The sequence below is a fragment of the Mytilinidion resinicola genome, assembly GCF_010093595.1.
Source record: "Mytilinidion resinicola strain CBS 304.34 unplaced genomic scaffold BDZ99scaffold_1, whole genome shotgun sequence".
Classification (NCBI taxonomy): Eukaryota; Fungi; Ascomycota; class Dothideomycetes; order Mytilinidiales; family Mytilinidiaceae; genus Mytilinidion; species Mytilinidion resinicola.
This window is the reverse complement of record NW_022985437.1, coordinates 2,327,553-2,348,686: the sequence shown is the minus strand read 5'-3', so window position 1 is coordinate 2,348,686 and position 21,134 is coordinate 2,327,553. Positions and strand designations below refer to the sequence as shown.

Genomic DNA, 21,134 nt, shown 5'->3' with positions numbered 1-21,134 from the left:
GATGCCAAACGGCAGGATTCTCTGCGGCCGTGACATTTCGTGGGGGTCCACAGGGTGTCGGGCTGCTAGATCGTTTACAGGCACGTGAGATTCAGCGGGCCAAGAGAAAGCTTGATCTAAGATACCTCCTCGACATTTCAAAGCTTTAGACAATCAGACACACTCAAGCTATGCTATGGTACACCGTTACTGAAAGTATAGTCACGATCGGCGAAAGCAAAGTGGACAACCGTTGGAGAATATCACGGACACAACATTGAAAGTGTGACTGAAACAAATTGTGTTTTGATACCCAGCTGTCGTAGAATGAAAAGAGTTCATGGTAACTTGGCAGATAGCCCTGAGAACGACTGTCATCGTTACACAACACACTAAAACACTAATTAAAAGAGACAGCCCCCGATAGTGTAAAAGGGACAGGATCCTGAAGCCACAACAGCGGCTTGCGTCCGATCTCAGCTTGAAGAAGCGAGTGTCCCGGTCTGTCGTAAAGAAATGCTGCATGATGGAAGCATACCGTTCGTATCAAAAACCTCATCATACACATCACCGTTAACACCGATTACCCAGCCACCCAATATTCTTCACTCGGTTCCTTCTCGGACAGCCCTCAGCACAGGATATAGATTGTGTGCATCCTCGCTCATCGAAGGCTTCGAGTCCGCCTCGGGAGTGCTGTCTTCGTCATCAACGTAGTCGTGTTGTTCAATCCGTTCTTTGAGCCAACTCCTGAGTTTCTCAATAGTGCGGATGTTCTCCACCCACGACTCAGCAACAGGTTCTCCAGACGAAGCCTGGCTAGGGGATCGGAGGGCCGGGTCAACCTTGGGAGACTGTATCGCGAGTTGGTTGACATTGTGGCGAAGGCTATCTTGTTCAGAGCCTCTTCGGGAGCCTTTTGGTGATCCTTCCTCGGATATATCCATGTCATCGCTAGACCTACGGCTAGGGGCGGCTTTCTGGAGCAGATGGCCAGAGTAGCGTCGACGGCCGTCTGCGTCGAAGGACGCACCGAGCGCAGATGGGGGAGCACCGCTGGTCGCAGGGTAATTCGAGGCATCCGACATCGTGCTAACTGAAGGCAGAGTGGGGTACATGCTGCTCATTCCGGCCCGCGAAGTTGGTGAGACAGTACTTCCAGAGTGTCCCGAACCTGGCGAGTGTGCGGAGTTGTACGACAAGACACTTGACGCAGGCGTCAGAGCGGGAGTTTCGCTGGCTGGAGCTGCCGACATCGGTGCCACCGCTGTAGCGTGCGAAGATTGCGGGTGCGAGCCAGCGGGCATCCCTGGCGGAGAGTTGCTGGATCGGTAGTTGATTCCTGGGTGCATATAATGGGCGCCTGGCTGTACGACGCCGGCCGCAGCAGCGTGGTTGGAGTTCTCGTAGACTGTCGATTGTAGCTGTTCGAGGAACTGGTCAATGTTGAGAATATCGTTCTTGGTCCGGAGGTTCGGTAGTGGGAGTGAGTATTGGTGTCCTGAAGGTGGCGCTGGTGCGTGTGCAACCATGGGGCCGCCTTGACCGTAATCAGACATACCGCCCTGGTACCCTCCTCCCCCGCCTCCCGCGACAACGGGAAGTTGAACACCTTGAAGCCCCATTAGTCGCTGGCCGACGTCGTAGTACGTCGTGGGGTCAATGAGTCTCCGTTTGGCGTCACCGAAGAATTCGTTGAGCGCGTCGTAGGCGGCGCGCTTCCGGATCTCGTAGGAGTCGTTGTTCATGGACTGAGGTTGATTAACAGCATAGTAGACGGGGCCATATGCGGTGCTCTGTGGCGCGGCGCTGTAGAATCCCTGGGGGGGCTGGCCACCCTGGTGTTGCTGGCCGTAGTTGCCGGAGCCAGGATTCTCGGGGTTGTAGTAACCACTCGCTGTAGCAGCGAGAGCCTGCAAGTCAGCGACCACTGTTCCGTGCACGTTAGACTCAAGAAAAGAAAGGGGGAGGCGACGGCGTTGGTACAAAAAGGGGACTTCTGAGCGGGTGTCTGGCTGCTAAAGCGGAGAGCGGTGCGACTTACGTTTTCCGTTGTTCTGCTGGTAGTTGCCGCCACCGTGGCCAGCACGGCCTGGTTCGGGCGAGTGCAGTAGCACAGAGTCGTCGGCGTGCGTCTTGACATGCTTCTTCAAGTCCTGGGGGCGCTTGAAGGCCTTGCCGCAGAAGTCGCATTTGTGCGGCTTCAGCGGGACGTGCACGCGGATGTGAGAAGTGATGTGGTCACGTTTCACCGTCGTCGTGCGGCAATTGCCCCACTGGCAGGTCAAGTTGAGGTTGTTGGTGCTCTTGCGGCCAACGTGTCGCTCGCAAACATGGTCCTGCGGGAATTAGTAAATGTTTGCGCAGGGCAACGAGGTGCGCGAGGAGCCGAGGCGAGCAACACGGCCACATTCCTGCGGTCGGTGGCCCGGTGGTGCCATCGCGCGGTCGCGTCGTGGTGAAAGAAAGACGAGAATCGCGACGCGATCCAGAGAAGAGAGAAGAGAGAAGGAGAAGAGTCGACGAGATATATTGATCTACTTACATAGAGCTGCTCGGCGGACGGACAGCGCTCACCGCAGTTCTGCCACTGGCAGACGAGCTGGTCGCCGGCACCGCTGGCGACGGCGGGCGATGCCTGGCCCTGAGGCTGGGGCAGGACTTGAGGCTGCTGCTGCGGTGTCGTGGCCGACTGCGGGCCTTGGGCGGTGGGCACGTTCTCGGACATGGCGAGAGGTGGTTTGGGGTTGGCGATGGAGTGCTTGGTGCTTGGTTGCTTGGCGGCGAGGGAGCCAGGCGGAGATGCTTGGTGTGCGGCGAGGATCGCGCACGGCGCAGGAAAAACGCTAGAGAGTCAGTCGCAGCGGGGGATTTCACAGCGCAGCAGTTTCGCGGGTCGAGAAAGTGAAAGGCTTGGGGGAGGGCATCGGGAGGAATTAAGAGAGGAGAGGGCGGGTTCTGGGCGGCCGGCGGGACAAGCCAGGCAAGCGCTGCGCCTCGCACTAGGCCCTTGGGGCGCGCCTCCCTCCTTGGCGGCCTTGGCCCGCTGCGCCTGCTCCGAGCTGCTTGCCGAAAGTGCTGTTTCCGCAGCTGTATTTCCTTCATAATTCACTCTACGTGCGAAACCACTGCTCGCAGCTTGAGGCCACGTAAAGTGAGCGGGTCGAGCCACCGAGGCGACCGTGGAAGAGGTGCCGTCGCCTGCTTCCGCAAAGCCATGCAGCTGGCGCAACAGGGCGATGCCCAGTGTGGACGGACCCCGGCTCACCCAAAACGAGCGCACGCTGGGCGTCTGGGCAGCGACGGCGCGCCCAGAGTATCAGCCAAGGTCGGAGTGCTTGGATCTGCCTCTTCCGCTGGCGGAGTGCGTCATCTCTCATCTCATGCACCAAGCGCCGTCCGAACGGGCAGCTCGTTGCTGCAAAGTCTCCCCGCTTGGCTGTCCGCATCTTCTCTGTCTGCCAGCCTCCTTCGCTGAGCTTGTGCTCTGCTGGATGAGCATCTCGCTTACCTCACGTCGTATGACCCTCTCGTCCAATCGAGTGCGCTGTAGAGCCCTCGCCCTCGCGGGAGCCATTATACTCGGCAAGCCGCATTCACAGTGGCTTGCTGTGTCTGACGGGTTTCTATCACCTCGACGTCTATCGCGTTTGCAAGCCCCATGTTCTGGCTCTTCTGTGTTGTCACGTGCTTTCGATTCCGTTGACTTCTTTCTTTCTGCATCTCTGCTCGTGGAAAACTATCGAAGATCCGTCTTGCTGAATCTGCAGCCGTCCAGGTTGCCAACAGATGAAGAACATTAGAGAGAATGTTCAGCCTGCTCCAGCCCCGGTCCTTACCGAGTCGACCATGTGCCTCGTATTCATCCCGAAATCGACTGGCCGGCCCGACTGCCCGAGTGCCCGCTTGGGACACGGCAGACACACTCCCTTGCCAACCGATTCTGGCCGTGTCGCCTCAATTGCACGTCCAGTGCCTCTGCAGATGCTTGTTTGTCAATATTAAAGCTTCATGTGCCATGTTGCATGCGTACTACTTCACTCTTGGCAATATCGTCGCAAGAGAAGAGGATGTTGGCAATTGACTGGCTGGCTGTGCTGCAACGTACTTTGTACTCCTGGTTGTCGAGAGTCCAGACCCTTAGTATCCTTGTCACTCTGGAGGCTTCTAAAAGAGGTATCAAGCACATTTTCCTAGCCGTCAGCTCCTACCAAGGTTTCCGCCGGTTCGCCCAGACCATCCACGTGCCAAGTTGAGTGCAATCAGCCAACGTCAGACGAAGCTTTAATCTCATGCGCGGAGCAGAATTAACCTGCTGGTAAGCTTATGTACACTCTATCCGCTCTATTGAATCACATGGTCTCTGAGAGATTTGGAATGACTGAAGCTTCCACAAAGCATCTCCCGCTTACACATATAGCAACTTAAGCTCAGCCAGCTTTGTATCACAGTGCGGCAATAGCAAGGATCAGTCGATCTTTAGACACGAAATAGATGTGTGACGTGAGCATCAGCCCTTGGTTTGGTTTCAACATGAAACCCAAGCTATAGGCAGAATCTCAGGCCACCTTGCGATGCATAGACGTTACGTGAATGCGCGATCGTTCAAAATCAAAATCCCCAGTATTATAGCCTTCGACCTGTAGATTTTCTGTGCTTCGATTCCCATGAAGCCATTGGTATACACTACTTTTACGGGGAGTGTATCTCGTACTAGCTTACGCCACGAGCCCTTTCTTTGAACGTCACTTTACCTGCTAAGAACTCGACTCGTCAACATCGTCCCAAGTCCTCCAGAATACAGAACAGAAAACTCTCTGAATGCTTGACATCGCGCTCCTATGTTTACTCTTATACATCAGAAGGTTAGTGCAATCTTGATTGCTACAAGTCAGTATTTGACGTTCGAACTTGCTTCTTCGTAATGCAGAGTTGAAGGATTCGTCTTTATTCTTATTGTTACTCTCTTCTCTTCCCTACAATCGCATTATCTACAAGAGCCTCAGCGCCAACACAATTCTCTCCGAGCATTACCCATTTTCTTCGATTCTGCCTCCACTCACCTTCCTTAGCGCACCTCAACCTCGCATTTCACACTATCAATGAGCCGACGTCGGGCACTCTAAGACTCCCGATCTCAAAGATGCATGTCCACCTTCACAGCTAAACTCCCTACAAGCCTCGCAAAGGAACGGCCGAATTAGACCTAGTGCATTCACCATGACGAGGAAGCGGACCGGAACGGCATATTTCCGGATGCACGCTTGAGCGCAAAGACGGGTGTTTCGATATCCACACGAGCCTGACTGAACACGCATCACACTATCATTTCACACGAAGCAGTTCGCAAGAAATGCATCACCGTAATCCGCATTAGCCAAAATTACACTTGTACAGCAGACTACTAATCCCCCCTCATCATACCCCCGGGAGTGTATATTGCACAGTGTAAAACAAACAAGCCCCAGCTAAGCCCAAAACGCAGATTGGACTAGACTTGAGTAGGACTATGCTCCAACTCTGGGTATTCTCCCCACTCTAATCCATCCCTAATTCGCGCGCTCTCTCTCTCACACACCTAGCTGGCGCTGCTCCGTTTCCGGAGGCTGGAGATGATGCTGGAAAGATAGGTACAAGAAAGGTGAAAAGGAAAGCCGGATCCCTGCCGTGCCTCCCGCGCTCGAAAAAGCAAATGCAGTGACTTCTTGCCGTTAATTCATAAGCGACGTGCTCGAACGTGAGAGTTGCCTAATATCGTGATTCGATCTCAAGTGGGAGAGGCCGAACGATCTGATCTCATGGCGTGCAAATGGGTGTGTTCAAGCCTTGAAACGACCGACTCAGTCCTGGCCCATCACCTCGCTATTCTCACCAAAGTCCTCGTCCATTTCGTCAATGGCCATGATGTTCGCTTGGGCCGTGACGTTCATGATGACGTCAGGCTCGTCGGTTTCGTCATACATCGTGCCGTCAGCCTCGTAGGCGGAGATGCGCGAGTCTTGGTTGAGGTAATTTCGAAGGCGGGTGACGCCGTGGTTGCTGAAGACGCAGAAGACGTCTCGCTGGTGGTCGTTGAATTCTGCTGCGAGTGTTAGACTACGATCAAATGCTAAAGGGGCGAAAGGGTCTACGAGCCTGACGGAGCCTCTCGGCAAAACACAATCAAGTCTTCACGAAGAAAGGCTTGGACACCGGTCAAACTGAGGTGGGTCAGGCGCGGGCAGTTGTTTAGTAACGCGTGAATACCCTTACGAACGTTAGAGTGAATAATCTCGAAAGGTGGCACTCTTTGTACTTACCGCGAGAGTTAAATTTGTGCAATAGCTTAAGTGAACCCTCTCAAGGGAGCTCGGGGTTACTGGCCCATTGTGTCCGGCCTGCTTCGGTTTCGCAAGAGCCAGGATGCTCCGATCCGTGATGTTTCCGCATTTCACTAGTCCGATGCGCTTCAACTTGGGGAGTGTGGCAAGCTGGTGGACTGAATTATCGGTGAGATTGGAGCAGCAGGCCAAGTCGATGTATCTGATCCGATTGCAAAGCTTCACGAGCTGTATCACACCAGCATCCGTTATGCGCGAGCAGTGTCCTAGGTGGATGTAGTGCAGATTTTTGCCAAGTCGAGTGATTGCTAAGACCGCTCGGTCGGTTAATTGTCGGCACTTGGCAAGGACCAGATTGCGGAGGCGTGGGGCGGCCTGGACGATCTTCTGTATTCCAGCATCTTGAAGCTCGCCACAGTCAGTGAGATCCAGGATGCGCAGACTGTCGAATGTAGCTTCTTGGGGTAGGCGGAGGAAAGCGTTGTCGGTGATGCGGGAACAATGTGCCAGCCGAAGCTCTCTCAGATGCGGACCCTCGCTGATCAAGGCTGTTATCGACTCATCTTCGAGAAGTCTGCAATCGTGGAGATCGATCTCTAAAATATGTCGGCAATTAAGTGCGAAGGCTATGATAGATGCGTCCGTGAGTTGAGAGCATCCGTTGAATTTTAGCTATGATGTTGTTAGTTTGAGCTTGAACGGAAGATGGAACGACCTTAGTACTTACTCTCTTGACATGCCGACAAAGTCGAGCAACTTCTGCGAGGGACTTATCCGTGATCTTCTTGCAATTTGTAATATTCAAGCCTTGGAGTCGTATACAGTTGTTTGCTACGGCCTCCATGGTCTTGTCCGTGATGTTTTCTAGACCCGTCACATCTAAAGCCAAAAGACTACGATTGCCCTGGATCATGTCGACCAGACTTAGATCTGAAAGCTTCGTACAGTTTGTAAGTGTCATACGCTCCACTCTCTTGCAGGCACGAAGCGGCTGCAGGGTGCCATCACTGACATCGCCTGCCAGAGTGGATAGATTGAGCCGCTTGATAAGACTGGGATAGTCAAAGAAGCTGTTCACAGTCCGAACTGACTTGACCACGTTGTGTAGGCTGGACCACTTGTCGGTCCGAGGTCGGTGCCAAAGTAGTCCAACACTATTCCTCGACCATTCTCGCGATACCAGCATGCAATTCTTCAGATCCCCGGGGGAGGCCAGCTTGGCGAATATAGCGATCATGAGCTCGGCGGGGAGTCGGCTGATTGGCGATATCCGACACCGCTCTTCGATTTCTCGCCTCGCGGCTTCGTTGTCAAATTCCGGGGGGATTGAGGGCGCCAGAGAGGACACCGAGTCGTTTGCTTGCATCATGAAGGAGTCATTGTCATCATCGACCCCTCGTTCTGGGGATGTGGACGCCGATGTGTCGGACCTGGAACCGCTAGGTGATCTCTGCGGTCGGCGGGAGCGAGCCATGATGTGGAGTATGTAGATGCAGAGCGCGGTAGCTACAAGATATCTGCCGTTCCGGCTGCACCATATATAGGTGGTGGTGGTTTTAAAAGAGCACGGAGATGACTGCACGGTGGAGGTTTGTTGCGTTGATTCCCGAAGGTGGAATGGTGGACAAGGAGACGGCGATAGAGGCGGTATGCTGCGCGGACTTTATACGTGAGGAGCGTCTGAGGACGGCGGGCGATTGCTAGTGACTTGGAAGGTAGGTTGTTGTTGCGGAGTGAGCAAGGGCAAGGTTGTGCAGAGTGGCGGAGGAGGAGCCGGGAGGGTGTCGAGGACTGCGGCGGGCAGTGAGAAAGAAGGGGGCAAATGGTAGGAGAGCAGTGAATGAATGGAGAATAAATCAACACGGCGTATGTAGTGCCTTCTGGATAGTGGGCGTGAGGGGAGCGTCCGCTTTAACAATAAGGAGCGAAGCTGCACGTCAGCTGTCGGTGGTCGAGCCTTGGCGAAAACAACATCATAGCCTGGTGGAAACCATGGTTTCAAACAACAACACGGGCCGGCCAGTCCAGCGCCGGCCGAACACGGATAATGACAGCTGTATGTCTTCGACTGGCGAGGTGAAAGGCCCTTCATTCACTCTCACTTCTGCCGGGACCCCTAAACAGTTACACACTCTGTCCAACCTAGAATGTCACATTCCGCTACTATAGCTACAGACGGCAAGACCTTCGCAGATTTCACCGTCACGACCACGGTTCCGCATCCAAAACGCCCTGCTCAAGGCTGGCTGCATGCCAAGGGAGAAGCGTGCATTCAACGTCGGCCAACGGTGCGAACTACGACCGACGCTGCAGGCTCGCTGTGCATCGTGACCTTCACGAGTGCTGGAAGTCTGACTTCGCACTAGTATCGAGCATCTCTGGGCTTTCCAGGTGTTTTAATTGGAGAACCTCAGATGGCTCCCTCTCGGCGCCTCTCCTCGTCACGAAAACGGCCTCTACCTGTCACACAGGGCCAGCGTGGCTTAAAAAACGCACATGACATAACTGCCGCACTGAAGCATAAGACGCGTGTCAACAACGCGTGTCAGTCCGAAGACTGCATGTCTTTCGGCGAAGCAGTGACCGTATCTCGAATTGATATTTCTCGGAATACGCAAACCCGGGTGACAGCAGAGTAGCATCGGAGGACAGTTCCCACATCGAAGGTCTTCCACTCCACTGTCTGGAAAGCTACACAGGAGCAGTAGAATGAACAGGTCGAGTCTTCCTCACTAAACTTGTAGAGCCCGCCTAGATAATCCAAGAGTATTCTGCTTTTCCTCAGTAAAATGGCTGTATTGCTCGTCAAGAGCGCCTTCGGTAACCCGTCACGATTGAACCTAGATCGTAAAGCAAAGATGCTGAAAGTGATAAGGTCGAAACGGTTCCAAACCCTTCATCTGTTTCTATAGCTCTCCCTCATGGGCACAAATTGCATAGTACATCTTTGGATAGCGCGACGGGTAGCTTTGTAGCTCTATTCACGGTAGGTATTGATGAAACATTGATATCGTTCAAGAGTAGAAAGAGACTAAATAGAAAGACCCCAATGAAATGTAAATAGATACCGTACCAAAAACGAGAAAAAGAATATCTTGAACCGTGGGCATGTGATGGAGACCCTGATGTAATCGACAGAGAGCGGTCACCAGTCCCAAGTGTTCCAAATTTGACCAATAGCACTCCACGATTTGCTGTTTCAGACCCGTGGACGTTCCCAGAAGGGGTTCGGCATTGTATCTCTCGACGCTGGCAATTCAGAATTCTACAGTGACTCGCACATAGAGAAAATCCGAGGCTTTCTGTGACTAGTTGTGAAGCACATAGAGAATTACGCAGTCCTGCGAGAAATACCACACCGCCGACGCAGGGGAGAGAGGCTTGGCAGGCTCTTGTTTCCGCATTGGACACACTACGTATGACGGTCAACAGCTGCCTTCTCGTCCTCGAAACCACCCCATACGCTCATTGCGTGCGCCTGATTTCCTCCGCCACACGCCTTTACACTTCATGTACCCTCCTTAAAGCGCGCCAGAACCCTGCCTTGTGCAGGAACCCGCCCCAAGCCCACAATGTCCTCCGCACCCTTCAGCAGCTCAGCCGCTGCATCCCACCGACCCGCTGCCTATCATGCTCCCGCTGCCGCCTCAAATGCACCCCCAGGCACGTTCCAGCCAGGCACGAAAGTCCAGGTGGGACACCACCGAGTCGTCATCGAGAAATACCTTTCCGAGGGCGGCTTTGCCCATGTCTACCTAGTGCGGGTTCCCAAGTCGGTTGACAAGACCGAGGTTGCGGTCCTGAAGAGAGTTGCAGTACCGGACAAGGACTCTCTGGCAAACATGAGGACGGAGGTGGAAACCATGAAGAAGCTGAAGGGCCACAAGCATATAGTGACGTACATGGATTCACATGCCTCCCAGCTGAAGGGAGGGGGGTACGAAGTCTTCCTGCTCATGGAATTCTGTAGCGGAGGGGGCTTGATCGATTTCATGAATACCCGGCTTCAGCATCGTCTCACGGAGCCAGAAATTCTCAAAATCTTCTCAGATGTATCCGAAGGCGTTGCTACAATGCACTACCTGAAGCCTCCACTTCTACATCGGGATTTGAAAGTTGAGAACGTTCTCATCACTTCTTCTGGATCGTCTAGGATATACAAGCTCTGCGATTTTGGATCCACGGCTCCTCCGCGCCCCGCTGCCACAACCGCTGCTGAAGGGAGATTGATTGAGGACGACGTCCAAAAGCATACTACCTTGCAATACCGGAGTCCGGAAATGATCGACGTCTACCGTAAACAGCCCATCGATGAGAAAAGCGATATATGGGCCTTGGGTGTGCTATTGTACAAACTTTGCTACTATACAACACCCTTCGAGGAAGTGGGACAGATGGCTATATTGAATGCTAGTTTCAAATTCCCTTCATACCCAGCATTTTCGGATCGCACTAAAAAGCTCATTGGTAAGAAACTGCTTACACTCGCTCTCTATAAGTGCTTACCATTTTCGTAGCGTCCATGCTACGGGAGAACCCTCTACTGCGGCCAAACATCTATCAAGTCTTACGAGAAGTCTGTTCCATGCGGCACACGGAATTGCCGATTAAAGACGTACGCATTCATACCATGGTCTACAGACTCAGCTAACAGTACTAGATTTACACGAATCGATCTCAATCAGAATCTCGCCGGAATGAGAGACTCCCCTCTCCAGAATCTGACGCTTCATCTCCACCAGTAATTGGAATACAAAAAGCCCTCCCAGTACAAACGGTACAGTCTATACCAGATATTACCCCCATGAGACGAGGCCGTCCTACAGGTCCAACCCAACACCATGCCTCAGCGAAGCCAAGCCCGTCGCCTCTGAGAGGAGGCGGTGACCCGTTTGCTGCCCTGGACTCGCAGTCTGTCCAAGTAAGGAGCGCTGCCGCCGATGAACTCGCTGCACGCTTTCCTTCGCTAGATGAGTTCTCAATTCTGCACGACCGCGGGACCAAATTCCAATTTAATCCATCCTCGCCGGTTGATCCCAAGGAGGAGACATTGAACAAGCGAGTGACCGAAGCTTTGGCCGATGACGCCTTCGCTTTACCACCGGTCACAAAGGTAGATTCTGCTCCGAACATCAAACCTTCGTCCACGATGTCCTCGTCAACAATATCACGGACAGCTTCTGTCAAGAAGCCCCAACCCACTGCTCCTCAAAAAGCGCCTGCGCGTCCAATCCCGACTACTACCATACTCCAGCCAGAACCACAGCGGCCTGGTATGGTTTCAACGGGTACAATGACATCCCCCGCCCCGTCGCCAGCACCGCAGCAATACCCAGAGGCCAACAAACGTCCCATCTACCGATTCCCTCCCACAGAGTCGTCCAGTGACCACCACCATCGAACTATGAGCCAGCCGCGAGCTATGGACAGCGCAAGATCAAGTGCGCCTAGCCTTCGACCCGAATACGCGCTACCTCCGCGCCCTTCAATACTTGATGTCAATCGATCGAGATCCCAGACTAGCGGCCTCACAATACCTAGATCGCCAGCTTCTTCTCGGCCCTCATTGGAAGGTCAGCGGCCCTCAACACAGGATATTGGCGATCCACTTGGTCGATCCAAGTCAGCTAATGCGCGCCTACGCCCCACCAGCGTTCACGTCGAGTCCAATCTTGATTATCTGCGAGATCGAGAACAATCTCGAGGTCGAGGAAGCGGACAGGGAAACGTGATGAAGATTTTAGCCCCTGAGTCGGACTCGGAATTAGACGATAAGAACATTACTTCGAATGTGGATTTCTTGCGTGCTATAGAAGGTGATGATTCCACCAAAAAGAAGGACCATCGGCGTAGTAGTAGTCAGAGCAAGCACAGTAAGCGGTCCAGTCTACCGTCGATATCTCTGTCGAACACCAAGAATATTCTAGCTGGTAGATTCGGAGATGCTTTCCGCCGATTTGAGAGCAATACAGCTCCGCAAGAGCCTCGAACTCCAACCGACCAACTCATTGATCGCAACGGCAATGCGTTAACCCCTATTGCTGGTTCTGAAGCTACGGGAGGGACTAGCGACGACGAACACGCCATAGATGAGACGCAGGATCTTCCGCCAGAGGTTCGACGAGAGTTGGAAAGAAGACGGCTTTCGCAAGAAGAGAAGCGCGTTGCGCAGGCTGCAGCCGAATATCGCCAGCGTTTAGCTGAACAAGGCGACAGTGGAAAAGGCAAAGGCGGCATTACGCGTGCCTCGACTATCCAGAATCGTGTCAAGACCCTGCTAGATGATAGTAAGGTGCAGCCATCTCGAACCGCTGAAGGGTATGGGAGATTTACCGAGTCGGGGAAGGCCTTGCCGGCGAGGCCTTCAGAGGACCCCAACTTCAAAGCTCCTTTAATATCAAGAAAGCCAATTGGAAAAACTACTGGAAATTTACCTAGCGATACGTCGTATGCCAAGGCAAGACCAATGCCAATACAGGACTCTGGACCGCTCCCGGCCTCCTTCGTTCCATCGTCGTCTTCAGCGGCCCCTGTAGCGCTGAGGACAGGCAGTCGGCCCAACGCACCGCCAAAACCGAAGGCCTTGCGTACGGGAGGCCAATACGAAGCACCGATATCATCAGCAGTAAAACCGGCTGCCCTCACCGGGAAACCATTGCCGAATCCGGCTGACGCTGGGGCGCCTCAAGGAGATGATTGGGAGGCCAATTTCAGTAAACGGTATCCCAGTCTTTCGGGATTAGAGCTCGTGGAGACGGAGATTGGAATAGGCAGAAACTCTAGCTCCAGGACAAGGGATGTATAGACACCAAAGTAATACAATCTTGAGTCCTTAGGCTCATCCCCGTCAGCCAGCTGAAAGTCTTCGGGCATGTCTCGTGAATATCTTATGTAGCGTCGTCTAGGGCGTAACCAATGCACGTCATATCGTGAACGTCTATCTAGAGTAAATGAGAAAAATCGCTCTCCAAGTACTACCTTCAATCCACAGGTCATATAGGCCCCATGTTTACGACCATGCCCAATGAAAAGGAGAAAGTGTAAACCGTTAACCCCGCGGAGGGGCACGTGCTCCACCGCGTCACATAAAGATCCCACCACCTCACAATTCTACCAAAGTCACAACCCCCTCCAGACAGACCCATCCACCACCATCTGCCCCATGCTCCCCTCCCTCATCCGCCTGCGCTCCCCGCCCACCGCGGTCCCAGAACCCGAGGACTATTTATTCAGCGCCCTGGGCACGCTCTTCCCCGATGACTGTCAAAATATGCATGGCGTTGGCCCGGACACTGTCATCCTCTATAAAAACAGAAGGTTCGGGGAGCTGGAGCTGACTGTGGCCGACCCGAGTGGGGAGGAAGAGCGGAGGAAGTTTGCGCACTATCTTTGGAATGCGGGGGTGTTGATGGGGGAGCTGGTGGGGGGAAGGAAGGGTGATAATGACGGGGATGGGACGGATAGTGGGGTGGAGGAGGTAAATGAGGATGACATTGCTGGGTGGGGGACGGAGAGGTGGTGGGCTAGTGAGGAGGAGGAGAAGCTGTGGAGGGTAAAGGGAGAAACAGTTCTTGAACTTGGGGCAGGTTGGTTGGCTGCCCTAGGGGAATAGTGAGGGAGCATGGTGTATGGTGCTGATATGTTCAGGTTCTAGGCGTAGGGCTCGCCGGGATTATCAGTGCTTTAGCTGGAGCTGAGGAGGTAGGCTAGTTTTCAGATTTCGTGGTATTGTATGTACGATAGAGTAACTAATCTAGATCTATAGATCGTCATCTCAGACTATCCAGCGCCGGAGCTGCTGGCAAATATCACCAAGAACGTTGAGAGTAATGTTCCAAGCGATCTACGCTCACGCCTCTCTATCAAGGGCCATGAGTGGGGAGACCTTGAGTCCCCGTTCTCGAAAGAGAATGCTGGACGCTTCACCCGCGTACTAGCTGCCGATTGCCTCTGGATGCCGCGGGAACATCACAGCCTGGCGCGTTCGATGCTGCACTTCCTCTCGCCTTCTCCCGATGCCCGTGTCTTCGTGATTGCAGGTTTCCATACTGGACGGGCGAAGCTAGCTCCGTTCTTTGAAGAGGTTGTGGGAGAGGAGGGTCTGGAGATTGAGGAGATATACGAGATGGATGCTAACGGTGTGCGTAGGGAGTGGCGCGCCGAGCGTGACGGAGGCCTGGAGAACATGGGGGAGAGAAAGAAATGGCTTGCTGTTGCTCGACTGCGACGTCGACAGTAGTCAGGAAAGCCTATCCGCTCTTCTTGTGAAACTCAGTGTGCAGACCTGCTGCCCAGTCTTACCTCCAAATGTGAAGCTGGGGTACTTTACGCTGGTCTCGTACTCCAGCTGCCCCCCTTCAACCTCAAACCATGCTCTTAGCTCGTCGCTAGTCCAATTGCAACTCGTTATGACCAGCCGTCCTCCTGCTTTTATGAGTGGCTCGACACGAACTCGATATCCTTCACATATCCTTCTCCCTTGTTCGTCGACTTGACCGCTGAGACTGATTGCATCGAACGTGCCTTTATCCAATACCACATCCCAGCCCTCGCCCAGCCAGCCTCCAGCCTGCTCGTTCAATATGTCCCACTCCTCAAACCTCACTCCGGCCTGGCCCTCCTCTTTTCTCCCTTCTCCTATCCGCCGCGCTAGCTCGACACTCGCAGCACTGTAATCTACCCCAAGCATATTGCCCTCCCATCCATCTTCCCTGAGGGCAAACAGGAGATGCCCATTCCCGGTGCCTAGATCTAGAAATGTCGTGCTGGTCTTGCTGAGGATGCTCTCGTCGGATAAAGTTTCCAGGTGTGCAAGGACACGCTCTTCGGCAGAGGCGTCGGAGAACCAAATAGTGCCCTCATCGTCAGGGCGTGCGGCATGATTCTGTAATTCGAGACTGTAGGCGCTGTCCCAGTAGTCCTTGGTGCCCAGTTCGCTGGGAGAAAGGTGGTCGGCCGGGAGGGGCGCCATTGTGATTCAGCTTGTATTCATATAGATTGGCCGCCTGGAGTCTCAACGATTCAAGGCAACGACAAAGGTCGTGTAAGCGCCTTCTGAAGGTTGTGTAGAATGGAAGGTTCAAGAGTATAAATAATAAGATTTTGCTGGCTCGTGCTCGAACCCCACAGCCACTGTTGCCAGCAAGGATGCGGTCATCTATCACAAGTCAACACCCAGCCCCGACATTCACCCCACTGCACACACTCTAGTAGACGTCGCTGCTACCCATTCTTTCTCGAACATTGTTGCTGTCACAGCTCGCTCTACCTTCTCGACTCGTTTGCCGTCCATACACCACCTTCCTCCGCAGTCCACCTCGAGACAAGATGCGGGTGAGCGCGCATATTAGTGCTGCCTGTCCGAGCCCTACGATTCTAACATGTGCGTAGATAGAAGACGTCACGCTATGGATGAGAGGAACGCGGTACGACGGGACGCTCAATCTGAAGCCCCACCACATGGTCTTCAGCTGGCATCCTCCGCCTCCGCCCGACTCCCCCGAGTCCGCGAAGCCACCCCGAGAAAGAGATATATGGATTACATTCCCCATGATATCATATTGTGTTTACCGCCCTACCCCTCCGCAGTCACACCAGCAACCCTCGATTCGGATACAGTGTCGCGACTTCAAGTTCTTCGCTTTTCACTTCCTCGGAGAGAACAAGGCACGTGAGGCGTACGAGCGGATACGCTCGTCGTCCTGTAGGATCGGAAGACTGGATAAGTTGCTGGCGTTCTCGTATAAGCCACCGCCTGCGGAAAAGCCTATTGATGGCTGGAAGATCTATGATGCTAGGCGTGAGTGGAAGCGACTAGGCATCAGCGCAAAGGACTCGGAAAAGGGCTGGCGGATATCTGAAATTAACGTTGACTACCAGGTAAGCTATCCTTTCAGTGTCTACCTTTGGAGAGAAGCTCCCTAACAACCAGAATAGTACTCCCCTACATATCCTGCATTAATCGTCGTTCCCACCAGAATCTCAGATAATGTACTCAACTATGCGGGCAAATACAGGTCTAGAGCACGGATACCAGCCCTCGTTTACCGGCATCCCATAAATAATTGCTCCATTACTCGGAGCGCTCAACCGACGCCTGGCATCAGGGGTTCCAGGAACGTCCAAGATGAGAAACTGGTGGCCGCTATATTTGCGACTAATAGTGGGTGGAAACCACAAACAGCCCCGACATCAAGCACAACTAGCTCGAGCCCAGAATCTAGTGTGGACAACTTCATTTTTTCTGGTGCTGATAGCTCATCTGTAGTTGACCCCGCGACGGAAGACCTTTCGGACCCTGACGAGTCCGATACCATACATCCAAAGGTTTACGGTGCACAACGGAGAAACATGATCGTTGACGCTCGGCCAACAATCAACGCTATGGCGATGCAGTTAGTCGGCAAGGGTTCAGAGAACATGGATGGATACAAAGGTGCCCAAAAAGCCTACTTGGGCATCGACAACATTCACGTCATGCGCAAGTCTCTCCAAAAGATCGTCGATGCGCTCAGCCATTCAGATGTTTCTGCATTTCCACCCAATGCGGAGCAGCTCGCAGCAACGGGCTGGTTGAAGCACATAGGGAATGTGCTGGAAGGATCGGCTCTCATAGCACGAACAGTCGGCATCATGCACTCACATGTGCTGATACACTGCTCCGACGGCTGGGACCGAACGAGTCAGCTGAGCGCACTAAGTCAGATATGCCTTGACCCATACTATCGCACGATAGACGGCTTCATTGTACTAGTAGAAAAAGACTGGATGTCATTCGGCCATATGTTCCGGCAACGATCTGGATTCTTGAGTCACGAGAAATGGTTCGAGATCGAGAATGAGCGCATAGGTGGAAAGACCAGTGCCAACGGGACCAGCTCTCCCGGCGGTAATACTATCGAAAACGCCACTCGACTTGCAAACCGCTTCTTCAATCGTAAGGACGAAAGCCGAGAATCACTCGTAGATACCACAGACGCTGAGATGCAAAATGCATCTGACTCGACACCCATCTCTGTTTCTACTCCAGCACCCATAGCCTCCATGTCCGGGGCCGCCGAAGAACAGCGCGTCACAAAGCCGTCCGAAATATCCCCAGTGTTCCATCAGTTCCTAGACTGCACCTACCAGCTCCTCTACCAGCACCCGGACCGCTTCGAGTACAACGAGCGTTTCCTCCGCCGCCTCCTCTACCACCTCTACTCGTGCCAATACGGCACCTTCCTCTTCGACAACGAAAAGGAGCGCGTCGAGAACAGAGCCGCGCAGCGCACGCGAAGCGTATGGGACTACTTCCTTTCCCGCCGCCCCGATTTCACAAACCCAACATACAACCCCGCCGTCGACGACAGCGTCCGCGGCAGAGAGCGCATGATCTTCCCCGACAGCAGGAAGATCCGGTGGTGGCCAGAGCTGTTTAACCGCCTCGACGAGGATATGAACGGCAAGTCCGGCCCGCCGCCTGGCGCGCCCGCGACACTCTCGCCCTCGTCGTCGATGGTCTCGAGTTCGTCGAATAACCCGAATGGGCTCGCGACGCCGAGCAGGAGTGGCGCGAGTACCCCTATCTTGCCGGAGTCGATTGTCACGGGTGTGGAGACGGCGGAGTACGCGACGGGAGTGGCCGCCCAGCCGAAGCCTGCCGCGTCGATGGCGCAGGCGTTTGCGAGTTTAGGGATTGGGTCGGGGGGCTTGAGTCCGCAGCCGAGTCCACAGAGAGGGAGGAGTCCGAAGCCATCAAAGGAGGACATGGAGGTGGAGATGCAGTAGAAGAGAGGACGTGGGAGTTTATGAATGATACCCTGGATTAGCTCGTGAAAGTATACAAACATTGGCCACCAATTTTTTCTAGCCCTTCAGGGGCTCTTCAAGTGTGTTGTTTATATGCGCATAACCACAACGCCAGCTTCTGATTCGGCCGTTTCTGCCTTTAACACCTAATTACCTATTCTAGAAGCCATACAAGCCAAACCACGCCAGGCTAAACTGCATCCTGCCTACCCAACAACAGCACCAAAGACCCCCTCAACCCACCGTCATCCACCCGTCTAGTTCACAATCTCATGCTTGCGGCATCTGCTGTCCCTCACACCCCAGCCGCCCCATAGAAATCCTTAATGCCCGCCCTAAGCCCCTGCTCAAACTCCCACACACACGGGCCCCCCATACCGCTGTCCCGGATCCTCTTCAGCACCCACAGCTCCAGATTCCCAATCTTGTCGCCCCCCGGCGCATATTGCTCCGAGTAGCCCGGCTGGCTATTCATGCCCAGGAACGCGGAGGCGTCGCCGAAGCCGAGCTTCCACCCCTGCTCGTAGCGCCAGTGCTCGAAGGGCTTGCCGGGCGCGGTGCGGTCCCAGTAGCCGCAGTGGGCGGAGATGGAGACCGTCATGAGGTCGGCTTGTTTGTCGTTGGCGTTGGCGATGCGTCTGGTTACGTCGGCGATGCGGAGGTTTGGGGGAGGCGTGATGGTGGCGGAGTTGGATTGGGCGATGAAGCCCCATTCACCGCCGGGGAGCCAGTTCTGGGAGGGGGTGTTAGCGTGGTGAGAGGGGTTGCTGAACTTGGATTTGGGGAAGGTAGTTGAGGCAGTTCTGACGTGAGGAGATGGTGTAGATAGATCGATAAGGGGGGGTTGGAAAGCATGAAGACTCACCATTTTGTATGTCCAGAAGTAACTGCCGCCGGATCGCTCCTGGTATCGCTGGGACTGCGCCTGGCCAAACTGCTTCACAAGGTCCGACTTGGGCGCGCCGCCGCTTTTTCTCCAGGAGTCTTCTGTCATGACGCAGCTGTACTCACCTACAATGATTTGGAAAGCACCGCGGTCGAGGACACTGCCTTCCTTGCCGTCTAGCTCGCTCATCTTCGTCTTAGCTTCAGCGATGATGGCTTGAGGTGATTTTCTCTTGTCAGCGTCTGAGAAGGCCCAGTAGTAGTGCGTGTCTACGATGACCGGGCATGTCGGTTGGTCAGGGTACGCGACGTTCTTCTTCCCGACGTAATCGAGAGCCTTGGAGAGGTTCCAGCCATCGGAAATGACGACGGGGATGCTGGGGTCAATGGCACTGATGCTGGCGATGCAGCGGTCGTACCAAGAGTACATGCCAGGCGCGTCCCAGTTTGCTTCGTTGCAGAGCTGGATGCCGACGACGCCAGTGAGGTGATCTCGGACTTGCTGAGCAAGGAATTCGGCACAGCGTTGACCGAGGTTGAGGTTCGAAGCTGAGTTCCAGAGGTCTGCTTTGCCAGAGTTAGTGCCGCTGTGCTCGCCGCCGTTGGCGCCGCCGGGTAAGGCGTGGAGGTCTAGGAGGACGCCGATGCGGAAGGACCAGAGGCGCGTGATGAGGGTTTGGATTGAGGACCATGCATCAGTGTAGACTGAGGCGTATGGTTCAAAGGGAGTTCCTTGACAGAATGAGGGACCAAGAGTGAAATAGCCGATTGGTAGACGTAGAGTGGTGCCTAAAACAATGTGTTAGTGAGGATATATGAAAGATGTGTGTGGTTTTGCATATTCAAGGGTGATTTCTTGCCACTGTCGCAGGTGCGTCAACCTAATTTGAGGAATTCGAACGAGAGGGAAGTTCATCGTTTTGAGCGATACGTAGGAATCGTGGAGTCACCTCGGGATCTGGCAGATGGATGTACACTAAAGAGGATATGGGAGAAGTTTCTTACAATTCGCTGATTTTGAGAGCCACGCCAGATCACTATCAGACACAGCGGTTCTCCAGTGTGCCTCAAACTTTGCGCGCGCTGCGTCCAGCCCTATCTGGCCAACCCATAGCTTTACCGCTTCAAGTTCGCTCGTTCGACCTGGTGCAGCGTTCGGGGGAAACATTGACCCATGCAGCCACTTTTCGAGCACGTATATGGAGCCCAAATTCGCTCCATGATGGTACCGGTAGCGTGACACTTCCTGTGCGTCTGGTATCGAGATGGAAGACGGCTGGTCTTTCTGGTGTGCGGTTGGTTTAGTGATGGCAGAACGCTGGTGTCGCTGGGGTGCATCGCGTTGGAAGATAGACGGCTTCTTCCCAGGAACAGGCGGCGGAGGTTGGCCTCCTTGGGGTGTACCTCCCCCGAAAATAGACGGCTTCTTTCCAGGAACAGGCGGGGGAGCTTTTGGCTCTCTTTGCAGCGAGTTTTGGACCTGGTCTTTCGCTTTGTGGAGAAAGCCTTTCATTTTGGAGGTCGAAGGGTGTGTTTGGTGAGAAGTGGGCGCGTGGAAGATGCTAGGATTCTGGATTAGGAGAGGTGTTTGAGAGAAAGAAGGGGAACGAGCTGAAAGAGCAGTGCTGATTTACCAAGTATCGCGCTGTGCCTTCTCATATATCCGACAGGAGCAGGCACAACACAGGTCTGGTGACGTAGGCCGACAGCTTTAGAGAGCACCGTCTGCAGTGGCTCAGCTGGGCTACAAATTGCTCAGACCGGGCTCAACCGAATTTCGACAGTATGGCGCAGCTCTTCAACCCTCGATTGGCAAGAGCAAAGACATGTGTATATCGAGGCACAAGCGGTGGAGGTTATGAACTCCCAGACAGCGGCGTACACCTCCGCGACTGGTCCCAGATGGGGATCGACAGGGACGCGCAACCCGCAGGTGATAGACAGCGATGCTGGGACAGACGCAACTACGCAGCCGGTGTGGGGAGCCATGGCCACGAAATACAGGCGATAAGAGTGATAAGTCGGCCTCCATTGGAGGTCTGCAAAGCCAAGACTGGCACTCGCAGCAGATGGCCTTCTCGCATTCGCATTTTTCGTTTTACGTATGGCGGCGGGCCCCTTGGGCCGTCGTTAGCACCCCGCCACGAACGCGACAGATGC

At 54.1% G+C, this 21,134-nt stretch overlaps 7 protein-coding genes across 7 annotated transcripts; 3 read left to right on the top strand and 4 right to left on the bottom strand.

Moving 5' to 3' along the window:
* Positions 1–125: 125 nt before the first annotated feature.
* On the bottom strand, positions 126–2,894 carry BDZ99DRAFT_431836 (uncharacterized protein). Its single transcript, XM_033717303.1, has 3 exons — positions 2,525–2,894; positions 2,024–2,318; positions 126–1,909 (listed from the first exon to the last, which is right to left on the bottom strand). The coding sequence occupies exons 1-3, from the start codon at positions 2,705–2,707 to the stop codon at positions 585–587; spliced, it is 1,803 nt and encodes a 600-aa protein (XP_033584580.1). The 5' UTR covers positions 2,708–2,894; the 3' UTR covers positions 126–584.
* A 2,925-nt stretch (positions 2,895–5,819) lies between these two features.
* Positions 5,820–8,198, bottom strand: BDZ99DRAFT_505247 (RNI-like protein; the record flags this gene model as incomplete). The annotated part of the gene is made up of 4 exons (XM_033724093.1): positions 7,027–8,198; positions 6,279–6,971; positions 6,111–6,226; positions 5,820–6,075 (listed from the first exon to the last, which is right to left on the bottom strand). The coding sequence occupies exons 1-4, from the start codon at positions 7,771–7,773 to the stop codon at positions 5,820–5,822; spliced, it is 1,812 nt and encodes a 603-aa protein (XP_033584579.1). The 5' UTR covers positions 7,774–8,198.
* Positions 8,199–9,814: 1,616 nt separating this feature from the next.
* On the top strand, positions 9,815–13,268 carry BDZ99DRAFT_431831 (uncharacterized protein). The gene is made up of 3 exons (XM_033717302.1): positions 9,815–10,766; positions 10,817–10,914; positions 10,960–13,268. The coding sequence occupies exons 1-3, from the start codon at positions 9,872–9,874 to the stop codon at positions 13,102–13,104; spliced, it is 3,138 nt and encodes a 1,045-aa protein (XP_033584578.1). The 5' UTR covers positions 9,815–9,871; the 3' UTR covers positions 13,105–13,268.
* Positions 13,269–13,461: 193 nt separating this feature from the next.
* On the top strand, positions 13,462–14,538 carry BDZ99DRAFT_374934 (uncharacterized protein; the record flags this gene model as incomplete). Its single annotated transcript, XM_033714947.1, has 3 exons — positions 13,462–13,885; positions 13,954–14,000; positions 14,065–14,538. 3 exons carry the CDS (start codon positions 13,462–13,464, stop codon positions 14,536–14,538), a joined length of 945 nt encoding a protein of 314 aa, XP_033584577.1.
* Positions 14,226–15,362, bottom strand: BDZ99DRAFT_20258 (S-adenosyl-L-methionine-dependent methyltransferase). Its single transcript, XM_033713268.1, has one exon. It carries the CDS (start codon positions 15,268–15,270, stop codon positions 14,539–14,541), a length of 732 nt encoding a protein of 243 aa, XP_033584576.1. The 5' UTR covers positions 15,271–15,362; the 3' UTR covers positions 14,226–14,538.
* Positions 15,363–15,509: 147 nt separating this feature from the next.
* BDZ99DRAFT_457335 (phosphatases II) lies at positions 15,510–18,143 on the top strand. The gene is made up of 3 exons (XM_033718659.1): positions 15,510–15,632; positions 15,690–16,178; positions 16,236–18,143. The coding sequence occupies exons 1-3, from the start codon at positions 15,627–15,629 to the stop codon at positions 18,066–18,068; spliced, it is 2,328 nt and encodes a 775-aa protein (XP_033584575.1). The 5' UTR covers positions 15,510–15,626; the 3' UTR covers positions 18,069–18,143.
* Positions 18,094–20,868, bottom strand: BDZ99DRAFT_457334 (glycoside hydrolase). The gene is made up of 4 exons (XM_033718658.1): positions 20,609–20,868; positions 19,980–20,536; positions 18,955–19,763; positions 18,094–18,822 (listed from the first exon to the last, which is right to left on the bottom strand). Exons 2-4 carry the CDS (start codon positions 20,485–20,487, stop codon positions 18,385–18,387), a joined length of 1,755 nt encoding a protein of 584 aa, XP_033584574.1. The 5' UTR covers positions 20,488–20,536; positions 20,609–20,868; the 3' UTR covers positions 18,094–18,384.
* Between the last annotated feature and the right edge of the window lie 266 nt (positions 20,869–21,134).

Excerpts from the sequence above, each read along its gene's own strand:
- BDZ99DRAFT_457335 (XM_033718659.1), top strand. Across the intron at positions 16,179-16,235 it reads AAATTAACGTTGACTACCAG|TACTCCCCTACATATCCTGC; the intron begins GTAAGCTATCCT and ends CAACCAGAATAG.
- BDZ99DRAFT_457334 (XM_033718658.1), bottom strand. The coding sequence starts at position 20,487 with ATGAAAGGCTTTCTCCACAAAGCGAAAGACCAGGTCCAAAACTCGCTG. Across the intron at positions 19,764-19,979 it reads GCTCTCAAAATCAGCGAATT|GCACCACTCTACGTCTACCA; the intron begins GTAAGAAACTTC and ends ACATTGTTTTAG. Across the intron at positions 18,823-18,954 it reads ACTTCTGGACATACAAAATG|AACTGGCTCCCCGGCGGTGA; the intron begins GTGAGTCTTCAT and ends ACCCCCTCCCAG.
- BDZ99DRAFT_431831 (XM_033717302.1), top strand. The coding sequence starts at position 9,872 with ATGTCCTCCGCACCCTTCAGCAGCTCAGCCGCTGCATCCCACCGACCC. Across the intron at positions 10,767-10,816 it reads TCGCACTAAAAAGCTCATTG|CGTCCATGCTACGGGAGAAC; the intron begins GTAAGAAACTGC and ends CCATTTTCGTAG. Across the intron at positions 10,915-10,959 it reads CGGAATTGCCGATTAAAGAC|ATTTACACGAATCGATCTCA; the intron begins GTACGCATTCAT and ends TAACAGTACTAG.
- BDZ99DRAFT_431836 (XM_033717303.1), bottom strand. The coding sequence starts at position 2,707 with ATGTCCGAGAACGTGCCCACCGCCCAAGGCCCGCAGTCGGCCACGACA. Across the intron at positions 2,319-2,524 it reads CGTCCGCCGAGCAGCTCTAT|GACCATGTTTGCGAGCGACA; the intron begins GTAAGTAGATCA and ends TAATTCCCGCAG. Across the intron at positions 1,910-2,023 it reads CCAGCAGAACAACGGAAAAC|TGGTCGCTGACTTGCAGGCT; the intron begins GTAAGTCGCACC and ends TGCACGGAACAG.
- BDZ99DRAFT_20258 (XM_033713268.1), bottom strand. The coding sequence starts at position 15,270 with ATGGCGCCCCTCCCGGCCGACCACCTTTCTCCCAGCGAACTGGGCACC.